This window comes from Melanerpes formicivorus, unplaced genomic scaffold, assembly GCF_026170545.1.
Source record: "Melanerpes formicivorus ecotype bairdi unplaced genomic scaffold, bMelFor1.0.p_v2 SCAF_12, whole genome shotgun sequence".
In the NCBI taxonomy this organism is placed as follows: Eukaryota; Metazoa; Chordata; class Aves; order Piciformes; family Picidae; genus Melanerpes; species Melanerpes formicivorus.
In genome coordinates, this window is record NW_027142364.1 from 2413900 (window position 1) to 2433797 (window position 19898).

The 19898-nt window shown below is 45.2% G+C and overlaps 1 protein-coding gene across 1 annotated transcript in view; it reads left to right on the forward strand.

Annotated features, from left to right (window-relative positions):
- Window positions 1-19898, forward strand: part of LOC137444370 (multiple epidermal growth factor-like domains protein 6) — a 246621-nt gene that overhangs the window by 179001 nt on the left and 47722 nt on the right. The window contains exons 10-18 of the mRNA XM_068144947.1: window positions 1898-2035; window positions 5999-6121; window positions 6926-7048; window positions 8605-8763; window positions 11449-11580; window positions 16300-16428; window positions 16791-16919; window positions 17805-17939; window positions 18950-19084. Coding sequence (XP_068001048.1) covers window positions 1898-2035; window positions 5999-6121; window positions 6926-7048; window positions 8605-8763; window positions 11449-11580; window positions 16300-16428; window positions 16791-16919; window positions 17805-17939; window positions 18950-19084 — 1203 coding nt within the window. The remainder of the gene's footprint in view (window positions 1-1897; window positions 2036-5998; window positions 6122-6925; window positions 7049-8604; window positions 8764-11448; window positions 11581-16299; window positions 16429-16790; window positions 16920-17804; window positions 17940-18949; window positions 19085-19898) is intronic.

The following is a 19898-nucleotide window of genomic DNA, read 5'->3' on the forward strand; positions in this document are numbered from 1 at the left end:
GAACATGTCTGTGAGAAATACTTGAAAGTGATTTTCATCCTTGTTAAAGCATTAACATACATTAAAGCCAAAAAAAAAAAAAAAGCCAATCATGTGAGAGACATCCTGGGGAATTATCTCATAGGTGATGGGGAACTGCGAGGAAATGCAATTAATATGTAGACTCCAAATGATCTGTTATGATGTTAAAAAACTGGTTTAGACCACTTAGATGTCATTGTGATGTTTCTGATAATATTTTTCCTCAATATTCAGCAGATCTCAGGGGATGCTGATTCTCTGTGCCTTATGTACAATAGCACAGAGCAAACAATAAAAACAAAAACATTCTGCATATATTTATGATCAGGATTATCTCAGTGTTTGAGCAATTTACAGTCTTTGTTTGTTCTTTCATTTCCCCCGTGGCCTGGGGAAGAGTTGTTATTCCAGTTTTACTGATGAAGAACTGAGACAAAGCAAACGACGGAGATGGTTTATAAAGTCAGAATCTGTGTTTGATTGCTGGGTTTCCTAAATCTCAGCTTAATACACTGGACAGGAGACTAGATTTCTTCTCCCTGGTGCAAATAATCGTACTTTGCTTGAGATGTAGTTCTCCATATATGTATTCCAAATTTGTACTCTCTTCCAAGCAGACTTCCACTTCTTTTCAACTGGCAGATCACTGCCTGGAGGCACAAAAAGGGATTAGAGTCACTAGCACAGGTGTGTCCATGAGCTTTGTCCTTCTGTACCAGACCTGATGGCCACTGCTCTGAGCAAGGGTGTTTCTAGGAGTGTGGTGGCTTCTTTGGGGAGAATGTTTCTCAGTTCCTTCTATGTATTGTGGGAAATTGATTCCTCTCTAAGTAACTCCCTAAGACAAACTGGCTAATTCTTGAAGAGACACACAGAACATAGAATCATTCTGGTTGAAAAAGACCCTTCAGCTCATCAAGTTCAACCATTATCTAACTGCCAGGTCTGGTGCTAAACCATGCACCATATCTATGCATCTTTTAAACTTCATAACTGAGTGGGGTTGTTTTTGTTGTTGTTTTGGTTTGTGGTTGTTTTGGTTTGTTTTTTAAATTCTGAATAAATCCTAAATAAATTAAGTACGTGGGTGAGAATGAGATGGACAGATGTTCCCTTTCCTGTACATGGATAGGGAACATCCACATCTGCATCTGACCAAAATATTGTGAGGACAGTCTATTGAAAATGAGTACAGGAGGATTGGGTGGTCTGTCATGGCAGAGGGGGGCTGGAGATGGCATTGTACCATCCTGTCTTCTGTGCAGGGGGACAAAGTCTTAGCGGAGGAGATTCCATGTGCCCCCTTGAAGGGACATCCAAGAATCAAAACCTGCAGTCTGTTTTGCTTTGTATGTTTAGGTGTCATGCTCACCAATGCAACTCTGCTGTGAAAGTTCTAAGGCATTTGTGTTTGGATGTTTCAGAATCCAAACCTTTCCCATTCTCATATAAAGATAAAAAGTGCTTTCTGGAAAGCATAAGCAGTAAGCGTAAGCACCTGTGCTCCTCAGATGATTCCTTCCCTCCTCTGGGTCACGGGCTGAACTTGTCATTGCATTCAAACAAAGCATAAACCTCAGGGAAGCTGTGAAGGCTCCTGAAGACAGGCTCCTGAAACAAGGAGCTGGCTTCATGTTACCAAGTCAAGAGCATCCACTGTTATGACACAAGGAGACAAATACCTGGAGTTTGGTGACTCCAAGCCATGGTGCTCCTTTTGGGTCTACATGGGAGCTGAGTTTATATTTTCTGCTCTGGCAGTCAGCTTATGGAGGCTTTTACTTCTTTTTTTTACAGAAGACTTATTCTCCAGTGACTCTTCCCCCATCCCCTGCCCTTGCTTTTTAACATCCTTTTCATTTATTTTCTCTGCAAGGCATCGAAATGGAAATCATCGACAGCTGCCAGGCCGACAACGGAGGCTGCTCACAGCGCTGCCAGCACACGGCGGCAGGGCCACGCTGCTCCTGCGACCACGGCTATCGCCTCCACCCCGACGGCAGGACCTGCACAGGTAGTTCCTGCTGAGTGCTGCAGCTGAACATGAGCCAGCAGTGTGTCCAGGGGGCCAAGAAGGACCACGGCATCCTGGCCAGTATCAGGAATAGTGTGGCCAGAAGGAGCAGGGAAGTCATTCTGCCTCTGTACTCAGCATTGGTTAGGTCACACCTTGAGTCCTGTGTCCAGCTCTGGGGCCCTCAGTTTAAGAAAGATGTTGAGATGCTGGAACCTGTCCAGAGAAGGGCAACCAAGTAGGAGAGGAGTCTGGAGCAAAAGCACTATGAGGAGAGGCTGAGGGAGCTGGGGTTGCTTAGCCTGAAGAAGAGGAGGCTCAGGGGAGACCTTATTGCCACCTACAACAACCTGAAGGGAGGTTGTAGCCAGGTGGGGGTTGGTCTCTTCTCCCAGGCACCCAGCACCAGATCAAGAGGACACAGTCTCAAGCTGCACCAGGGGAGATTTAAGCTGGAGGTTAGAAAGAAATTCTTCACAGATAGAGTGATTTGCCATTGGAATGTGTTGTCCAGGGAGGTGGTGGAGTCACCATCACTGGAAGTGTTTAAAAAGAGACTGGATGAGGCACTTGGTGACTCCAAGCCATGGTGCTCCTTTTGGGTCTACATGGGAGCTGAGTTTATATTGTGCCATGGTTTAGTTGATCAGATGGTGTTGGGTGATAGGTTGGACTTGAGGATCTGTGAGGTCTTTTCCAAACTGGTTAATTCTGTATTCTGTAAACCTGGGAAGCAGGAGGTGTGACAGCTCTCTCGGCAAGGGGAGCCTGCAGGAGAGCTGTCACTCAAGTCAGTACCTTCCCATCCCTTCCTTTCTTCTGCGCGTTTTAATTAACACTGTCCTCTGGCGCTTCCTCCACCGCTGCTCCGGCTTGCCTGGCTCTGTGTGTTTGCTGGGATTATTAATTAAAGAGGGGAAGAAGTTCTGCATCCCAAATGGAAGGCAGCTCTGTGGTGCATCACCACTTGCCGTGGCCATATCCCATTGTGTCCAGACAAGTGTTGCTCTCCTGAGGTTTTCCTTGGGTTTTTTTTTCCCCCCTTCCTCAGCCGTTGGCTGGGAAGAGAGTTGGCTCTGCTGGGCCGTTCAGAAGTGCGTCACAGAATTATGGAATTGTTAGGGTTGGAAGGAACCTCAAGGATTATCCAGTTCCAACCCTCCTGCCATGGGCAGGTTCACCCCACACTAGAGCAGGGTGCTCAGAGCCACATCCAGCCTGGCCTTAAAAACCTCCAGGGATGAGGCTTCCACCACCTCCCTGGGCAAGGTGTTCCAGTGTCTCACCACCCTCATGGGGAAGAATTTCTTCCTAACATCCAATCTGAATCTACCCATTTCTATTTTTGCTCCATTCCCCCTAGTTCTGTCATTACCTGACACCCTAAAATGTCCCTCCCCAGCTTTCCTGTAGGCCTCCTTAAGATACTGGAAGTATTCATAGTATTATAGAACTGTTTTGATTGGAAAACACTTTTAAGATCCTCAAGTCCAACCATTATCAAATTCTACCAAGTCTGGTGGTAAACTATATCCCTTAGCACCATATCTCTGCCTGTTTTGAATCCCCACCATCCACCTCCAGGGATGGGAATTCAATCACTGCCCTGGGGACCTCATTCCTGCCTTTGATAACCCTTTCATTGAAGAAATGTCTTCCAGTATCCAGCCTAAATCTTCCCTGGTGCAACTTGAGGCCATTTCTTCTCATCCTATCATTTGTTACTAGAGGGTAGAGACTCACACCCACCTCACTCCAATCCCTTTTCAGGTAGTTGTAGAACAATGTCTCCCCTCAGCTTCCTTTTCTCTAGGCTGAATAACCCCAGTTCCCTCAGCCACTCCTCAACAGACCTGTTCTCCAGACCCTTCCATAGCTTTGTGGCCCTTCTTTGGACCTACCCCAGCACTTCAATGTCTTTCTTGCAGTGAAAGACCCCAAACTGAAGACTGTACATGTTATAGAACTTGCTGCATTTCCATCAGATTGCTCAGTGATGAGATGGCACTTCTGGCTGTGAGAAGTCTCACTTAGGAATTGAAAGCAATAGTTAGATTTGTTTTTGTTTTGAGAGAAGAGCTAAAAAATTCCTTCATGTTTTAAATGATTTTTACAATGTGATTTTTTTCTGTTGTTTACAGCTTTTGCTATGCAAACTGTATCTCAGTCTGGTTTAGGCTTGCTGTCACTGTGCCATTAAAATTTTAAAGGATAGCCAAGAAGAAGGGGGTGGGAAATAAAAGCAGGCATCACACAGTAGTACACTGAGACGTGAGGAGAGATGGAGAGTGGGAGCTCTGGTAAATGTGAGAGGCATTGCAGACAAGCGTCTTGCAATAAAAAAAAAAAGAAAAGAAAAAGCCAAGTGCAGAAGAGAGGAGGGAGCAAGGGAGGAGGGAAGCACTGAGCTCTGGAAGGATGGTTGATTCTTAAAAAGCTTAAAAAGCCAAGGAAAAGGTCAGGAAGGCAGATTTGGACCCAGAGCCCGGCAGGGGTGGGATGGATTAGGCAGTCTTGTTTAACTATGGGTGACAGGAGACAGAGCAGCCTCCAGCCTGTGCCCCAGCTCAGTGACCTGCTGGTGGAAATTTCAGAGGGAATCAGTTACTCTGGACACAGTGAGGGAAGTGAGAGCACGGGGGAAGGGTTTGGCCAGGCTGAAGACATGAAAGCTGCTCTTAGCAGCAAAATTCTCCTTTGTGTTGGGTGCACATTTTGCATTGTTACACAGACAAGGGGCTGTTGCTAGACCCCAGAGCAAGGCATCATCTGACAGACTGCAGAAGAGCTTGGCTTGTGACATTTCTGGAAAACACTCCACGTTCAAATAACTTGCATTAATCATTTCCATGCTGACCCCCTCACCCTGATTGATTAATTACATTTTCTTCCTTCTGTGTCTCCTGTCGGTATTTCCTAATAACGTTGGTACTCCTTCCAAGGTTAATTGAGACACTGACCTTTCCCTTCTGAGGCTGCTTGTCTGGGTAACATTCAAAAGCATTTTGCAGACTCAGCATTGACAAGGTGGCCCTTGAATGCCCACTGACCTGCTCAGCAGGCTGCAAGGGCTGAGATCAGCTGAGAGCCTGCCATGAAAAGATAAAAGCCTGAGTCTCACATCTAATCACCAGAGCAGCAGTGTTGATGATACCAGTTTCCAGATGGACAGCAGAGAAGGATAAGACAATGGGCAATTAGTTACCAAAGAATACAATTGCACCTAGCAGGCTGCTGATGGACCAGTGTTGGTTCTCATCTTGCAAAGTAAATAAGCCCAAGTGGTTAAATGTAAATTACTGTTACATTTCATAGATTCATAGAATGGTCTGTGTTGGAAGGGACCTCTGAAGGTCATCTGTTCCAAATCCCTCTGCAGCAAGCAGGGGCATCCTCAACTAGAACAGGTTGCCCAGAGCCCTGTCAAGCCTCACTTTGAATATCTCCAGAGATGGGGCCCTAACCACCTCTCTGGGCAAACCTGTTCCAGTGTTCTACCACCTACATAGTAAAGAACCTGTCTTAATAACCAATCTCAATCTACTCCTCTCTAATTTGAAGCCATTGCCCCTTGTCCTATCACTGCAGGCTGTTGTAAACAGTCTCTCTCCATCCTTCTTGTAGGCCCCCTTCAGGTACTGGCAGGCTGATATTAGGTCTTCCCAGCGCCTCCTCTTCTCCAGGCTGAAACGTGCTATTTATGTGGGCTGGTGAGATCTTAGTTTTCTGTTTTGTAAATCACCCTGTGGTAGCTGAGCCTTGCAGAAGAGATGGAAGGTGTTGGCTGCTGTTGGAGAAGGCAGAAGACAGCTACTCTCAGGATTTCCACAGTGGTTTGTGTGGGCAAGAGGCGGGGAAGGGAGTAGAAAAGAATGGGCTGAACAGCTCAGTGGCTACAGAGCAAAGCTGGGTCAGCAGCCCAGACCAAGTGCAAGGGCTGAATGAGTTGCCCTTTCCTTGCAGAAGTGGATGAGTGTGAGACTGGAGAGTCCTGCTGCTCTCAATTCTGCATCAACTATGCGGGAGGCTATGAGTGTGCCTGCAAAGCAGGGTTCCAGCCCAGCGCCGACGGCTGCACCTGTGATGGTGAGTTCTCTGGCCCTGCTACCTTGGTCTGAGCAGGCACAATGGCAGGAAGAAGAAATCATAGAATGGTTTGGCTTGGAAGGGACCTTAAAGATTATCTAGATTATCTATTTCCAACCCCACTGCTATGGGCAGGGACACCTTCCACTAGCCCAGGCTGCTCAGTGGTGATGTTGCTCTTGTGAATATTTCACTCCAGTGAGGATTTCCGTCTTGGATTTATGGTAATACCAGGCATAGGAGATGTCCAAGTGGGAGCAGGCTCTTGAGCAAAAAGAAAGAGCTCTGTGCTGTCCAACCTCATCACAGAGCTTTGTGGGCATTTCCCTAATAAGAGAATTGGTGACCATATGCCAGCTTTGCTGATAGGGTTTGACCAATGTGCCATTTCCACTTTGTGAGCCTGGAATACAGCAATAACCCAGCATCCATTGCAGGGAAGTGTGGCTGTGGGAGATGAGCCAGAGAAAGGGAACTTTCCCTCCTCTCTCCATGGACACTGTATATTGATGTGCGTTAAAGACCACTTCCACAAAAGGAGAGCCCTCAAAATAACCAAAGGATCAGCTAAGCTTAGCAGCTTAAATCAATTGTTTTCACTTGAGACAAAACCAAGAGAAATAATCCATTCCAAGTTGCCCTGAAATGTTTTAATACCTCCAATTCTAGTGAGAAACAGAGCATCCCAGAATACTAAGAAAATGGGGGTTTCTGCTGCGCAGAATAATTTTTCACATGCACAGAGTACACCCTCCAAGCAGTGGTTCTTGCACCTAATCAGCATTTATATCTGTTTTTTTCTAGATGTTGATGAATGTCATCTTGATAATGGCAACTGTGACCACTTTTGTGTTAATTCTCTGGGGTCGTACGAGTGTGCATGTAAGGAGGGTTACAGGCTTGGTGCCAACAGGAGGTCCTGCATAGGTAAGTTAGTTATCTGTCTCGAAGGCCATTAAGTATTTCCCACTGATCCAAGATGTGAATTCAGAAATAGGATTTTCACAGATCCTGGGATTTTTGAGAGCCCATCTTAAGCCACCTCTGAATGTGGCCAGTGTAGAACTATGTGGATCACCAGTTCATCCTTGAGTGATGGGTTTGCTAAAGGTTAATTGGGAGATCAACACTGGGCATGTTATAAAGCTTAAACCTCAGCTTTTAGAAAGCAAGACTGTTTTGACAGTTATTTGATGAAGTTTAACATTCTGCAGAAAATGGGTAGCCAGATTCTGCTATGATAAGCCAAGGCAAGTTTTCCATTACAGTCATAGAATCATAGGATTGTTATGGTTGGAAGTGACCTCAGGGACCATGCAGTTCCAACCCCCCTGACATGGGCAGGGACTCCTCACACTAGATCAGGTTGCTCAATATCACAGTATCACTAAGGTTGGAAGAGACCTCACAGATCATCGAGTCCAACCTGTCACCACAGACCTCATGACTAGACCATGGCACCAAGTGCCACATCCAATCCCCCCTTGAACACCTCCAGGGATGGGGACTCCACCACCTCCCTGCGCAGCACGTTCCAATGATGAATGATTCTCTCCGTGAAGAACTTTCTCCTCACCTCAAGCCTAATCTTCCCCTGGTGCAGCTTGAGACTGTGTCCCCTTGTTCTGGTGCTGGTTGCTAGAGAGAAGAGACCAATCCCTTCCTGGCTACAACCACCTTTCAGGTAGTTGTAGAGAGCAATGAGGTCACCCCTGAGCCTCCTGTTTTCCAGGCTAAACAATCCCAGCTCCCTCAGCCTCTCCTCATAGGGCTCAGAGCCACATCCAGCCTGGCCTTAAAAATCTCCAGGGATGAGGCTTCTACCCCCAGTCAGTGGTGTGATTCACAGAATCATAAAATGCTTTGAGTTGGAAGGGACATTTTAAGGTCATCTAGTCCAACCCTCAACCTGAGTTTTCTGCCAGCATAACTGGTACGGAGTTTAGCCTAACAACTTAAGTTTATAACCAAATTTAACACCTGCTAAACCTTGGGCAGACTGGTATTTTAGCTGAAAGCCAACTACTTCCCAGCATTTTAAGGCTCAAATTCTAGTTTTTCTGAAAATTGATTGGACAGCCAGCCTCGCTCTGTATTTGTCATCATCAGAATGAGCTGGAGTAATGATCTTCATTAACTAAGCATAATGTCAAAATTCAAGTGAGTAAACTTAAACTTCCTGTTTCATTTTTGTCTTTTTTTTTTTTTTTTGCACTTTTCAGGGCCACAGTTTATTTCCAGAAGAAAGGAAATGGGAAAGATACTGCTTTGTTTCCCTGTCCTTTTTCTTTTGGATAGCAGAAAGTCTGTCTGTAACTACAGAGGAGAAAAAGAATCAGCTATGACTGCTGTGCAGACTGCACAGCGTTGTGGCTGGAAAATCTATTAGCATCATAATAAAAAAGAGTAATGTAAACGTGAGAGTAAAGTGTCATGGAGAAGGACTTGAGGCTGGGTCCTGATGGTGTCTGTGTGTCTGTCAGACCTAGGTGGAGAAGAGGTGGATGTGGAGGAGGCCATAGGGTTTGCTGGAACTCCAGGGCTGCAGTTCAGAGGTCCCCCTCAGCTCCTTCACTATGCCCTTGGTGCCCTCGACAAGGATGAAGATCGACGAGGAGAGCTCACCCTGGTGCACAGGGTCGGTGAGTGAACAAGGGTCACCTTTCGCCATCGCAGCAAAGGGGAGGAATAGTCTCAGAGGATCTGGGCTGACTGGGCTGAAGTCATCAGAAGGAGCAGAGGAGGATGAGCATTGATGCTGCTTTCTGCCTGCTCTCCATGCCAGCAGGAAGGAAGCATCGCTATGTATTCCATCCCAAATGGGACATGTTTGAGGCACAGGGAGGCTTCCTGATTGTGGCAGATGAGGCGTGGAGGGGTGCAGAGGGAGGCGGGAGAAAAGTGAGTAGGCTACTTGGAAAAACAGAGTCTCTCCACAAAGCCCTGGAGGCAACAGAGGTCTCGTTATCCCAGGGGGCGAGAGGATTGTGTGGGTTACTGCAATGCACAAAATCCCCCGAAGCTTCTCTACCGAGAACAAGCCCTTGGGAAACATTCCCCTTCTCCTTGAGCTAGGAAAGGGACTGCAGGGGCTTGTGTGTTTGTTTACAAGTCCTTTTATAATAATTTGAGAATTTTTTTCTTAAAATCATTCTTGGTTATAGGAAAAAATAATAAAAAAAAAAAAAACAACCTGGAAATTGAGGTTCCTCTTGATGCCTTGGCGGTGGTGTCTGGAAAAGCAGGAACTCCTCCATGTAGAGCTCAGGCTGGCCAAGGGCTTAGCATGACTGGTGGCAAATGGAGCACACTAGCACCTAGAGTCATAGGAGTGGGAACTGAAGGTGGGAACTTCACCATTTAAAGACTATTGTGAGCTAAAACCCTGCACTTGCTCTCTGATGAGCACATTATGTGCTGGTGGGTCACCAGGAAGGTGATCTCTTGTTTTTTGTTATGTATGTCCTGTGACTTTTATATGAGCTCTAATTACTCACTCGAGGATGGTGCCCTGCAGGCAAAAATCAGGAGCTGGTCTAGGCTTTAATAAAAAATTAACTTATTTTTATGAACAAAACTGTTAAGCCCTCCCAAATCACACAGCATCCAGCCGGACTCACCAACACCGATAACCAGTTGGGAATCTGATAAATGAGATAACCACAGGCAAAATTAGCAGGCCTAGAAACCACAATCAAATATTTATTGACCAATGTTTGCATGTTTTATTTACGTTGAGCCACAGAAATTGGGGTATTATCTGTCACAGCTGAGCATCTTCCCTTTTTCTAAAGCTGAAACTTTGCCTCCTGTGAGCGTTTGGAGGAAAAGATGATGGTGGAATGGAACTTCTAATGGTTTTTTTGTGTTCTCTTACCTCTCAAATGTTGATTTATTACACTTTCAGACATAATTTCCTGCCACTGTCTATATTATAAGCCTACAGTATTACACAATAAGCTGGTAGAAGTAATTAACAATTTTCTATAGACTGAATGAGTTTTTAATATAGAAACGTGAAGCTTTTAATGGTAATCTGTATTCTTTTCCTCAAGTACAAATTTGTAACCCATTCCAAGTGGGAGCACTGGGACTCTGACTGCCTCTGAAAGCTTGGGCATTTGTTCAGCTTCAGAAGAAGGAACAGTTGGGTGCTGAGACCTGGAGGAAATCTGGCCTGACGTAGAAAATTGCTGGTGAACAGTAACCAGCCTGCTGACTTACTGCTAGCTGAAATTATCTGCCAGCTTGCTTTCAGGTGTCATTCAAAATCCCCTTCCAAATGCCTCCAGCTACAGCCAGAAAGCCTCCAAGGCAATAAACTGTCCATGTGGATAGGATCTTAATATCACCAAGGTTGGATTGTTATTTTTTTAGCAGAGAGAAACATTTATTTTCTATGCTTTTCTCAATAGACCTCATGAAGGAAAACATGAGGGTCTGCATGTCTGTGGGCACAGGGGAGGAAGGTGGGGATGGAGAGGGAGGAATGCATTTTCATAGAAGGTTCCCTGTAAAAACTAACCTGTTTTTTCATATCCATAAAGAAGAAAAAAGGAAGTAATGAATCATAGAATGGTCTGGATTGGAAGGGACCTCCAAAAGTCACCTAGTCCAACCCCCTCTGCAGTCAGCAGGGGCATCCTCAATTAGATCAGATTGCCCAGAGCACGCGGCCCCAACCACCTCCCCAGGCAACCTGTTCCTGCATTCCACTATCTTAATGGTAAAGAATTTGTTCCTAGTGTAGGTGAGCATGACAGCAACTCACTCATAGCGGAGCAAAAGTCAGTGATGATGATGATGGTGGTGGTGACATTTGTTTTCCCAGACTAATACTTGGAACTGTGCTATTAAAAATATCACCAGACTCTGCTTAAATTGCAACCCATCCACCTGCTGCAAAAGAAGAATAAAAAGAAGAGGAGGAGACTCTCTCCCAGGAAAGGGTTTTAATTTTATATTATAAGCCATTCAATGCAAATATTTACTCTTAAAAAGTCATTTTAAGTGCTTTTTGATGGGGAATTACAGCATTTGAAGGAATAAATCCCAGCTAAACTCCCAGCTTTGTCTTTTTAGGCTCTTAAAATTTAAAGAGGAAAACTTGAGAATCTCCTTTTTGAACCATCTTCTGGGACAACTCAGTGGTACTTGCAGCACTACCAACATCAATGCTGACAATGTGAATAGTTTTGTTTCAAACTGTCAGCATTGTGCAGGTTCATTTGTACACTTCGTAAGGGAGGTAAGAGTTTGTGTGAAAGTGCTTTATCTGGAGGCTCACTAAAGCTTCTGTATGTTTGATGGTGTTTTTTTCATTGCAGTTTGCCTTGATAACACGTTTGGCAATGACTGTAGCTTGAGCTGTGAGGATTGTCTGAATGGAGGCAGCTGCAACAGTGAACAGAGTGGCTGTGTTTGCCCACCCGGATGGACTGGAATTATCTGTAATGAAAGTGAGTACAAGGCATTGGAAAGGGAGAGGCTCTGCTTTGGGTGTTGTGATGCTGCAGATAGGTAGGGAATGGGAATAACCTGTTGTACTTTTAATCTATAAAGAGCACAGCTGCCTCACAGGCAGATCAACATTTTATTATTATTGTGGCATGTGAAATAGAAATGCTAAGAGATGCTGAAATATGATCCCTCAAACAGCAAGGTCTCTGCCCTCCAGTGCAGGGCACTCCCCCTCCAAAGGATTTGTGTTAGTGTTCATTGCTTCTCACAGTCCTGCTGAAAAGTTCCAAGGTTTGCCTGCCATGCTTTGCTGCACAACTTGCCTCCCTGACTTTCAGGAGTCTGTCCTGGCAGGTGGTGTGACAATCTGGGTGGACATCGATGCTAAACTTGACTTTTCCTTTATAGCATGCCAAATCTTGGTTTCTTTGTTTGTTTTGTTTTGGTTTTCTTATCCCCTCATTGTCTTGGTAAAATGGACCTGTTGAGTTGTTATTTGTTTGGCTGGTTGGTTGTTTGCTTCTTTTCCTTTCTTATTCTTTTTATTAATAACACAATTTTCTTGGAGTGGTTTATTTTTAATATTGGAAGTTGTGGTTTTGATAATTCTCTTGCCTAGTCAGCCAGTGCCCTTTGTAATAGCTTTCTCTTCTTGTTCCTGCTTCCATTCAGAGGATTTTTCTGGTTCAGAAGTATGTGTCAAAACAACTGGAAAGGTAGAGTAGCCATTTCTTGTTGTACCGTGTGCTGTTCTTCATTTGAAGTTCAATATAACTTGTGTTGCTCGTCTGAGACTTCACACAGCAGCCTGGATGCAGTTTGAGTTGGAAGGGACCTTTAAAGGTCATGTAGTCCAATCTCCCAGCAATGAACAAGGACATCAGTCAGGTCAGGTTGCTTTGAGCTCCAAACAACCTGGCCTGGCATGGTTTCAGGCTTGGGGCATCTACTACGTCTTCGGGCAACCCAGGCCAGGGTGAAAAATATCTTCCTTCTATCTAGTCTTCCTTCTTTAGTTTAGAACCATTACCCCTTCTCCTGTCACAGAATGCCCTGCTAGAAAGTCTCTCTCAGCTTTTCTTCATAGTAGAGGCGTTTCATCCCTCAGATAATTTTTGTAGCCTACTGTGAACTTGCTCCAACAGGTCCATGTCCTCCTTGTGTTGAGGACCCCAGAGCTGGACACAGTACTCTGGAGAGGTGTCAGATGAGTTCCTGCATTGCAGAGTGTATGATGCTGCAGTAGCCTGTGCTATCACCGATGAGACAGATGATGAAGAATTATTGCTTAGCATCAGTAGATGGCAATCTTCTAGTTAATCACCATTAAGATCATTTAGGAGGCGTCACCCCAAGGACAGAAATACAGAAAAAGTAGCAAATGATTGAAACCAACACTTGTCCTGTAGCTATTTTGGGAGTGTGATTGTGAGTTTGGTTTGTAAACACTGGGGGACACCTGTGAGAATAAAAATGATCATTTCTAGTGTGCCTAAGGCAGCTCAAGCTCTCAAATTAGGATATGACTTCGATTCATAGGGTTTTAGTTGTTCAGAACAGACTATAAAAATTTCAAGACAGGACAGAAATTCATTAGCTGTCTTCATAAATAATAACAACATTTTTGCTCTGTATTTACAGTAGATATCCATGCGTGCAATCTGCTGGAATTGCCTCTGGAATGTAAAGAGCTTCAGTGGGATTGCATTACTGAGCCAATCCCACAGTCTGATGAAGCAGGCATTGACAGTGATGAATACAATACGTAATCTGTATGAATTAGCCATATGTGATTGTTTTCACTCTTTAGTCTCATTTCCTTAATATACAGCAGGGTTTATGGGTTCAGGGTAAACTAAAGAGCTGAACTGGAACAAAACTTCGGCAGTAATCATAGAATGGTTTGGAATGGAAGGGACATTTATAGTTTCATAGTTTCATAGTTTCATTCAGGGTTGGAAGGGACCACAAGGATCATCTAGTTCCAACCCCCCTGCCATGGGCAGGGACACCCCACACTAGATCAGGCTGGACAGAGCCTCATCCAGCCTGCTCTTAAACACCCCCAGGGACGGGGCCTCGACCACCTCCCTGGACAACCCATTCCAGGGTTTCACCACTCTCATGGTGAAGAACCTCCTCCTCACATCTAGCCTGAATCTCCCCACCTCCAGCTTCATTCCATTCCCCCTAGTCCTATCACTACCTGATATCCTGAGAAGTCCTTCCCCAGCCTTCCTGTAGGCCCCCTTCAGATACTGGAAGGCGACAATTAGGTCTCCTCGGAGCCTTCTCTTCTGCAGACTGAACAGCCCCAACTCCCTCAGTCTGTCCTCATAGGAGAGGTGCTCCAGCCCTCTGATCATCCTCGTGGCCCTTCTCTGGACACGTTCCAGCACCTCCACATCCCTCTTGTAATAGGGGCTCCAGAACTGGACACAGTACTCCAGGTGGGGTCTCACCAGGGCTGAGTAGAGGGGGAGGATCACCTCCCTCGACCTGCTAGCCACACTTCTCCTGATGCAGCCCAGGATCTGATTGGCTTTGCGGGCTGCAAGTGCACACTGAGAGCTCATGTTGAGCTTTTTGTCCACCAGCACCCCCAAGTCTCTCTCCTCAGGGCTACCCTCCAGCCAGTCACTGCCCAGCCTGTATTTGTGCCTGGGATTGCCTCGACCCAGATGCAGGACCCTGCACTTGCTCTTATTGAACTTCATGAGGTTGGCCTGTGCCCACCTCTCCAGCCTGTCAAGGTCCCTCTGGATGGCCTCCCTTCCCTCCAGCGTGTCTGCTGCACCACACAGCTTGGTGTCATCAGCAAACTTGCTGAGGGTGCACTCAATGCCACTGTCCATGTCCCCCACAAAGATGTTGAATAAGACAGGTCCCAGGACTGATCCCTGAGGGACTCCACTTGTCACTGGCCTCCACTGGGACATGGAGCCATTGACAGCCACTCTTTGGGTGCGGCCATCAAGCCAGTTCCTTATCCATCTAGTGGTCCACCAATCAAACCCATGTGTCACCAGTTTGGAGACCAGGATGTGGTGTGGGACAGTGTCGAAGGCTTTGCTCAGGTCCAGGTAAATGACATCAGTTGCTCGCCCCTCGTCTATTAATTTTGTCACCTGCTCATAGAAGGCCACCAGGTTGGTCAGGCAGGATTTGCCCTTGGCAAAGCCATGCTGACTGTTCCCAATCACCTCTTCACTATTCTTTTGAGCGAGTAGTGACTCCAGGAGGATCTGTTCCATGATCTTTCCAGGCACAGAGGTGAGACTGACTGGCCTGTAGTTCCCTGGTTCCTCCTTCTTGCCCTTTTTGAAGATGGGGGCAATGTTTCCCCTTTTCCAGTCCGTGGGGACTTCACCAGACTGCCAGGACTTTTGAAATATAATAGAGAGGGGTTTAGCAACTTCATCTGCCAGTTCTCTCAGTACCCGTGGGTGTATCCCGTCGGGTCCCATGGACTTGAACACTTTCAGGTTCTTCAGATGATCACGAACCTGATCTGCACTTACAATGGGCAGTTCTTCCTCCCCGTCCCTGGCTTTGACTTCCATAACATCAGGAGTGTTTAAAGGTCATCTAGTCCAACTTCCCAGCAGTGAGCAGTGACATCAACAGATTAGATTGCTCACGGCCTCAAAAAGCCTGACCTGGAATGGTTCCAGGCATGGGGCATCTTTCACCTCTTTCAGTAACTTGGGCCAGTGTTTTATCACTCCCTGTAAAAAAAATTCCTGCTTCTATCTAGTCTAAAGCTCCCTTCTTTTAGTTTCAAACCATCCCCCCTTGCCCTGCCCTGCTAAAAAGTCTGTCCCTAGCTTTCTTGTCAGTCTTGAGTACTGAAAGGCTGCAATAAGGTCTCCCATGGAGCCTTCATTTCTCCAGGCTAGACAACCCAAGCCTTTCTTTGTAACAGAGGTGTTCCATCCCTCTGATCATCTCTGCAGTAATCATACAATGGTTTGGGTTGGAAAGGACCTTTAAAGATGATCTGGTCCAACCGCCATGCCACAGCTAGGGACATCCTTCACAATAACACACCCAGAGTAGCCAGATGGTAATTGATGTGACATGTCACATTTCTTAATGTACATTGATAAAATGTCACTTAAGTCAGATTACTCCAGCAACTGTATTTGCTCAGCTAGCTCAGGCTGCAAATGGTGGAGCAAGGCTTCATTTCACCTTTTGTTCTGCACCACAGCAATGAGGGCTGTAGGAAAGAATCCTGTGCTGGCGTGGATCTGTTTCTGCCACGACCATCTGGGGAATTGAAGAGACTGTGTTGGAAAAACGATGTCATTTTTCTAACAGTATGAAAAGAGGGGGGACAAAAAGATGATTAAAATAGTTGTCTCCAAGTATTCAAAACTGCTCTGATTTTTAGGCTTTGTACTTTATAGGCAATGTTGTGTGGGTTTTTGTTTTGTTTTTTAACCTCATGCATTGTGTGGAGGGGAGCCTATGTGGGGGAGAATTTGATCACATCCCAAAAGTAAGCTTGGATATTTCAGGTGTCCTTTTGAAACTTCTTAGTAAATATTAGGTGGATGTGTATTATGTAAAAAAGAAATTACTTTATTCAGAGCCTGCTTGACTACAGAGACACTTTCCTTGTTACGTTTGGATGCCTAGAGTCTTATTTTGCTTCGTTTCTAACAGAAGGAAAGAATTTCTTGGCCCATTCATCTTCTCTGCTTTCTCCACAGCTTGCTCCCCCGGGACATATGGCAGAGGCTGTGCCAGCATTTGTAATTGCCAGAATGGAGGCTCCTGTGACCCCATCACAGGGCAGTGCCACTGCCCACCCGGTGTGCACGGCAAGCTCTGTGAGGATGGTAAGGCTGCCCTTGTCTCACTTGAAAACCCACTGCTTCTTGCCCCTAGTTTCTATCTGGGTGCAATTGTGCATGCTGAATCTCAGGGGGCTCAAATCAGAACAGCATCTCTTGTGTAACATGTGCTACAACCCTGCGTCTTGCCTGGTGGTGGGTTTTGTTTCAACCACAGGTAAGACAAAAAGGTGAGAGGAAGGAAGTGCCCTGTAAGGATGGGCTGTGCAGAGCCCAGGACAGCAAGAAAGTCACTGTGGTCTTTTCTGAAGGGCCTAGTGGGGGTAAAAAACAAACAAAAAAAAGAGCTGATTCTAACCTGTCAGCACTTGAGAGCTGATGCCCTGTTGCGTTTGTGCACTCAAAAGGTTGCCCAAAAGGATTCTTCGGGAAGAACTGTGACAAACCTTGCAACTGTGCCAACAATGGCTACTGCCACAGACTCTATGGAGCCTGCCTCTGTGACCCTGGCCTCTATGGGCGCTTCTGCCACCTCAGTAAGTCTCCCTAATTTTTGCATCTCTTTATTTAACACAAACACACACAAAATGTAACTGTCTCAAAAAGGTTCTGCATCTAAATGAGTGAAGTTTTCAGTTTTGCCATAACCTGGAAGTTAGCAGGAGGACACAAATTTTTGTCACATCGTGGGAAGCCCTAGAAACTGAAATCATAGAAAGCACTGGGTTGGAAGGGACCTCAGAGGTCTTCTAATCCAGCTGTCCTGCAATAAGCAGGAACATCCCCAACTAGATCAGCTTCAACTTCATCAGTCTTCTAGCAACAAATACTGAAGTTTACTGGTGCACAAAGGTGAGGACGAGAGGTAAGGTTGGGATAAACAGATTAGCATTAGGGTTGTTGGTGAAGTTAAAGCCTGGCTAGAGCTAGTTAGTGACTGGCACTTGTAAGCCATGGTTTAGTTAGTCATGAGGTGTTAGGTAATAGGTTGGATTTGATGATCTCTGAGGTCTTTTCCAACCTTATGGATTCTATGATTGATTGATTTATTTATTTTGCATGACAGCTTTCCTCTTGGAGTGTTTGGAGTGTACTGGGGAATATCTCCAAGTATTTTTTTCACTGAGAATCTTAAGGAAGTTTGCTCTGAAACATTCACCACAGATTACTCGAAATGAATTACATGATAAAGGACTCATGTAAACTATATTTTACACACCCACACATTAATAGGCACTGTCATAGGACTGTGGATGTATTTGCTGGAAGTACAATGAATGTTTTGCCTTTTTATTTTTCCTTTCTTTTTTCTTTCTTTATTTTTTTTTTTAACCACAGCAGTTGCATTCTGCAGCAGTGTGCAATTTCAAATAACTCATGCATAATTACAGAGCTAATGATTCCTTTTCATCTGGCTGCAGCCTGTCCCAGGTGGGCTTTCGGAGCTGGCTGCTCAGAGGAGTGTCAGTGCGTGAAGGAGCAGACGCTGGAATGCAGCGCCAGGAACGGGACCTGCACCTGCAAGCCTGGTTATCATGGCAAGAAGTGTCAGAAAGGTATATAGAAAAGAAAAAACCCAGATTCCCCCTCTCTCTCTCACTCTTTATTCCTTTGTCCTAGAATTGTTTCTCATTCTTCCTCCCATCTGCTTAGTTCAGCTGCTGCTATTAATATAGCCATGTTCTGCTAATTATTTTGTCCGTGGCTTTTCTTTCATACAGCACACGCCTGCTAGCACAGGGCTTACAGGGAATGCAGCTTCAGAATGCAGGAGTTTTAGCCTGAAAAATGACACCTGAAACTTAGAAACCATATTCTAATGCAATCCTAAATAATGAAGATTTATGGGAGTTTTCACTTTTCTACTTGCCTTTTTTTTTCCCCCCTGCACAGACAGTAAATAAGTGGCAAAGTCTCTGTTTTATGACAGCAGGGTTATTTGTAAACTGTTTCTGTAATGCTGCTGTTCCTTCAGATTTGCCAGTGTTGGAATTCAACTTATTCTTTGTAGTTTTTTGGGGCTAGTTCAAAGAGAATTGTATTCCACATTCATGTTTGCATGTCTCAGTAGCCCTCTCCAGACAGTAATGGAGTAACGCAATAAAGATTCTCCCTTCAGATTCCTTTCTGGGCAGGCAGGAACGTGTCGGATTTATGACACCAGTTCTGTGGGCTTTGGTGGAGAATAATAGTGATTGTATTTAATAATCTTCAGTGTTCCTGGTGACATGCTCAGTTCTGAGAGAGAGAGCATCTCTTGCCTGGCACCGGCTTTGCACCAAGGCAGAGAGCAGCAGAAGGTACAGACAGATAAGAAGAGTAATTCAGTAATGGCTGTAATTGAATATATCCTTAAGCATTCTGCCACTGTGGTTTTGGGCTGTATTTAGGCAGTCACCTCTTTGAAACATCCATACAAGTGTTTAATAAGTATTTACACTTTGTTATCAGCACATTTTAATTGATTTTTTCCAATTTTCTGCCCAATTATTGTCTCCCTTTTGTTTGGTTTTCTTAACTCTTCTTTTTGTCTTTTGTATGTTCTGTGTCTGCTTGCATTTTCCAGAGTGCTTGCCTGGCTTTTATGGAGCTGGTTGCAAGCTGAGGTGCAGCTGTCCTCCTGATGCCTTGTGTGATCATGAGACAGGAGCCTGCAAGCATCCATGTCCACCTGGGTTTCATGGAGAAAAATGCCATTTGTGTAGGTACTCACTGCATGTTTCCTTGGGAGGTACACTTTGGATGGGAAAGCTTACTCAGGAGGCTTGTGTTCAGCTGTAGAAGTTGTGATTTAAAAGTATATTTGTTGTTGATACGAGCTGGCAGTTCCACACTGAAGCCAAACTGATTGGCAATGAAGGGCAACAAAGCTGGTGAAAAGTCTTAAGAATAAATCTTCTGAGGAGCAGCTGGGGTTGTTTAGTCTGAAGAAAAGAGGCTAAGGGAAGACCTTATCCCTCTCTTCAACTACCTGAAAGGAAGTTGTAGAGAGGAGGTATTAATCTTTTTTTACAAGCCACAACTGATAGGACAAGAGGAAATCACAGAACCACAGAATGTTTGAGGTTGGAAGGGACCTCCAGAGATCATCAAGTCCAAACCACCTGCTACCAAAAGCAGGATCACCCAGGGTAGTCCACACAGGAATGCATCTGGGTGGGTTTTGAAAGTCTCATGTCTAGGCGAAACCTTCTGCATTCAAGTTTGTATCCATTGTTCCTTGTCTTATTGGATTGTCCCCATCCACTTGACACCCACCCCTCAGATATTTATAGACTTTGATCAGATCCTCTCTCAGTCTTCTCAAGACTATACAGCCCCCAGGGCTCTGTCTCTCTTCATAGGGGAGATGCTCAAGTCCCCTAATCATCCTCATGGCTCTCTATTGGACTCGCTCTAGCAGATCCCATCAGATACCATTAGGGAAAAAATTCCATACAGAAATGGTTATCAAAGATTGGAGAAATCTGCTGAGGGAAGTGGTTGAATTCCCATCCCTGGATGTATTTAAAAGC